Source organism: Zerene cesonia, chromosome 7 (genome assembly GCF_012273895.1).
Source record: "Zerene cesonia ecotype Mississippi chromosome 7, Zerene_cesonia_1.1, whole genome shotgun sequence".
NCBI lineage: Eukaryota > Metazoa > Arthropoda > Insecta > Lepidoptera > Pieridae > Zerene > Zerene cesonia.
Window position 1 is genome coordinate 7,639,782 of NC_052108.1, and position 4,624 is coordinate 7,644,405.

General features: G+C 34.5%; 1 protein-coding gene across 1 annotated transcript; it reads right to left on the reverse strand.

Annotated features, from left to right (window-relative positions):
* Positions 1–493: 493 nt before the first annotated feature.
* On the reverse strand, positions 494–3,093 carry LOC119840854 (prolactin-releasing peptide receptor-like). Its single transcript, XM_038367631.1, has 2 exons — positions 1,676–3,093; positions 494–1,418 (listed from the first exon to the last, which is right to left on the reverse strand). The coding sequence occupies exon 1, from the start codon at positions 3,011–3,013 to the stop codon at positions 1,691–1,693; it is 1,323 nt and encodes a 440-aa protein (XP_038223559.1). The 5' UTR covers positions 3,014–3,093; the 3' UTR covers positions 494–1,418; positions 1,676–1,690.
* Positions 3,094–4,624: the final 1,531 nt, after the last annotated feature.

Consider the following 4,624-nt stretch of genomic DNA (forward strand, 5'->3'; position numbering starts at 1 on the left):
AATGAAACCATGAAACACAATATTGAATACAAAACTTGAAACTTCAGATGAAGATAAAGGCCAAGAGCAATCTGTCAAAATGAAGGAGTCGCAAAACGTCAATCTTAATAAGAAACCCAACAATCTTAGAGCATAACGACTTATCGCAGCAAACCTTTAGTGCAATAGAAATTTCCTTTGAAATTACAAGACGAATTGTGGAGAGAAATCGTGAATTCTGCCACTTACATATTACAATTTAATTGCGCTGATTATGTCTGGCAAATTAATTCAACAGTTTTTAATAATAAATACTTCTTCCGATATTAGCGGTCCATTCTGGCTTCACCCGTGTTTCATATATAGCTCACTCAGACTCAGATTACGTCGATATCCAACAATGATAACTTTTTTTTAATAGGTTAAGTAGTTACTTAGAGAAAAGCGCTTTCAATCAAATCCTTCAGTGTTAAAATATTATTATAATACTTTAGTAACTCTTTTTTCTTAGGGCAAAAACGCACAAAACGTATAATTTTTTTCGATCGATTTGATGTAAGCAAAAATCTAGGTATACTATATAACCTAGGTGTGTGCATCAAAGACAACTTATCAAAGATGATATATTAGTGATCTGATAAGATATGCATAAGGCCGCCTTTTGTTCGAATATCATTGTGCCATTATTTTGTATACACTTTACTTTCTGTTTTGTACAATAAAGTATTATAAATAAATAAATAAATATACTGAGATGCGGCCACAGTTACGTTTACACATATTAAGTAGTAATAGCACAATCATAATTATTCATTGCAATGATGAAACACAGTTGTTTATTCTCTAATGTTTACAGGGAAATTTCTAAAAGCAAAGAATATATTGAATATAAATCTAAGGTCTATGAATATGACACTCAGTGTCACAGATAATTTGACTTTGATTTGTCTTCAATAGCTGAAGGTTTCGGCAATCGATACTAATCATCTGTTGATGAAATAAATTGACATTGATTGAATTTAATCAATGCTCTTTCTGTGTCCAAGTATTTGACCTAAATAATGAAACAAAGCAATAATTATTAGCTTTTACATTAATTACAAATATTGACACACACGCACACACGTACAACTATAATACAGTGCAGTGCTGAAAACGAGATAAGTGCTTATCTAATTATAAAAAAAAATTACTTATACTTTTGTTAATATATGTTTTAAAAATATCGCACTGCACATCTGCTGCGCAAGTCAATGTATGCAATAATTTAACTCTTACTATATTACCCTTAGATACAGTTATTCATTCAAAAATTTAATTCCATAATCATAAGCGTATTCAGAGTTGGAGAATTCTTCATAAAAACATTCTAAAAATATCGTTAGACAACTCTCCGTGTTCCATTCTTCTCATACCTGGGAACGTCTCCAGAAGCGCACCTGCAAAATGCTATTTCTCAGTCAAATTGTTTATAATCCATTGTTTTTGTGCTTTCAATATACATTTCTAGGAAAATGTCTAATTGAAACGGCTAAGAATAACTTAGTTAATTAAACGGACACCACATTCTTTAGCTATGTTGTGTAATGGAAAACTGTATGGTTTGTCGAATATTAGAAGGTTTGTCTAATACACAATATAACAGCATCTAAGTTTATTCAAAGTTTGCTGAAGCAAATTAAACCTACATACGTACCCGGGCAATCAACCGTTAGAATTGACTCTGTGTCGGAGTGCCATCAAACGACTCCTCATTTATAAGCCGCAATTTCACCGACTCCCTTCGCAAGTTGTAACTGGTCGAAATGTGGCAATGTTTCACGTCCACGTTCAATAGGTCCTCGTTTAATTCGACGCCGCTCTTTTCAACGTCCGCAGCGGCACTCGGCTTCCTTTTATGCCTAAACGAAGTACCCCTTTGCGAGCTCGAACCCATAAAACTGTCCGTCGCCGTGTTCCCATTGAACGTTTTCTCTGATTGGCAAGCGCCTAATTGCTGCAACGGTATGTTCCCTCGCAACTGACCAGCCGTATCTATACATGGTATCAGTTGCTTGAACTCCTTACGGAAGTTCTCGTTCATCCACGCGTAAATGAACGGATTGTAACACGTCGAAGACATAGCTATCACGTGACACACGAAAAATATCAAAAAGTAAAAGCGCGAGTGAATAGCATAGATGTAGTAGTCGTTATATAGATTTGTTACGTTCAAAGGCAACCACGACAGGCCGAATATCGTCACCATGGCTATGAGCATTTGATTCGTGCGCCGTTTCCGATTTTTATCGAACTCTTCCTTTCTAGTATTTTTACTCGCCGCTTTAGCTTTCGCTCTGTCGTTCAATTTGAAACTCACGCATGTATAGCAAAACGCAATCACAGTGAACGGCAACACGAATTGAAGCACAGAAGTCACCGAACCGAATATGCGTCGCAGTTTCTCCGACGGCCACGTTTCTTCACAGAATCTACCGATTTCCAAATCGTAATACGTCATATAAATTGCGTACGGCAAAGTGACCGTCACCGAAAAAGTCCATATCATAATAATAACTGTGATACAAGTCTCTATTTTCATTCGCGGTCGGAACGGATATATGATTACGAAAAACCTATCGATAGCTATAGACATAAGAGTTAAAGTGGATATGTATACACTGCAACCTTGTGCGGAAGGCATCATGTGGCATAATAAAGACCCCCAACTCCAAGAACCACGGAAAGAATATAGCGGAGTGAAGGGGACGGCAAATAAGCAAAGTAGTATATCAGAAAGAGCTAGATTGGTTATAAACAAGTTGGTAACTGTCTGCATGGCTTTGTTTCGAATCACGACGTAGCAGACTAGTAGGTTTCCGAGTAGCCCTAGCACGAATATAATAGTATAAACGATGCAGAAACTGGCCTGGACCCATTTGTTGTCGATGATGTTTTCATAATTGTGTATCTGCTGGGTGGGAGTAGCGGCACCTTGAGAGTCGTTATATTTCTCCGTGACATTAAGTGCAGTGTAGTTAAGGGTGCCATTCATTCTTGTCGATCGAAGTAATTCCAGCGATAAAACTCGGCAGTATCTTCAGGAGATGTCAACTTTACGAGCGGTGTTTAATGTTGGATCTGTAACAAAATATAATGCGTTTTAACGTTTCTGTTTTGCGGTTTCGCAGTATAAATGGTATTAATATCGAGGAGTAACACTACAAAGTTGGCTTTGATTGGAATCGTCCATTATTCTTATTCGAGTAGGGAATAGCATCATAATCACTAAAGGTATTAACGACAAATAAATTAATAAAATAATTTAATTTAAACCAAGATCCTTTTTAATAGTATGGTCTGTGAATTTACTCATCTGTGAAGAACTATTTAACGAATTGAGATAATTTGAACAAAAATATATTTATTTACTAAATTACTTTCTCTACGATTATTTTGAATGAATGTCAATGAATGAATGCATGTCACGGATTAAGTTGATGCTTTAAATTGTCTTAAGTTATATTATAGTTCTTAAGATATATATAAAAAAACCTATAAGATAAATTGCCGTTATATTTAAAAGTAATCTAATTCACATTTGCTTTGGTATGTTTGGGTATATTTTGTGTGTCAAACATTTATATTATACGTATAATTCTAAATCATATTGTATGTTATTCTATAAAACACTTTTTATGCAATGTCGATTAAATCGCATATTTTATCATGTCATAAATACACGCTCAAAACAAACACAAGAGAGAGAGAATAACGCCGAATAAAAAAAATACTGTCAAATTGAGAATCTTCTTCATTTTTGGGACCGTCGGTTAAAGAACAATATATTGAATTAATCTTAATTTCTGAGGAGCTGATTTCTTCCTACCCCTTTCAGCCATGATAAAAACGTGAAAAATATCAATAAAAGCATTATAGGAAGACATAAGCTTTTCAAAGAAAAAGCAAGTTTTATAAATAAGATTTTTATCTCCGGATATTAAAAGTCCTGCCATTTTCTTCTTTTACTTTAATCCCAATAGTTAAGAAAAAATGCATTTCGATCATATTATAAAAATCATAACAAAGGAACGTAATTTAGAATTGTAAGATGTATTTAATTATTTTTAAACTTTTCATACATAAATCCTACTTACATTATAAATGCGAAAGTTTGTAAGGATGTGTGTGTTTGTTGCTCTTTCACGCAAAAACTACTGAACCGATTGCAATGAAATTTGGTACGTAGACAGCTGGAAAACTGGAATAACGTATGGGCAACTTTTTATTACGACATTTCTAAGGTCTACGGACCTACGCGAGACCGGGGGGCGTAGCTAGATTATTCGTGATATATAGAGTTATTCATGATTATGATATAAGAAATAATTTTTTGTTTATTTTTATCATATAAGTGGCCTATCACGCGAGTGATAATAACTCTAAAACATCCTCAAAGTAACATACTAAATACTTTTAGTCCAAGGTTATACCTAAAATAATAAAACCACGCTTTAATTATAGAATTAATTAAATTGTTTCCCTTGTTCTTATATAATACTAGCCGCTCGTCCCAGCTGCGCCCGGATATCGAGATTCCCGTCTTATCCTAAGGAAGCATATAATCGGGATAAAAATTATCCTGTCATCTAAGTCAGCTCATTCC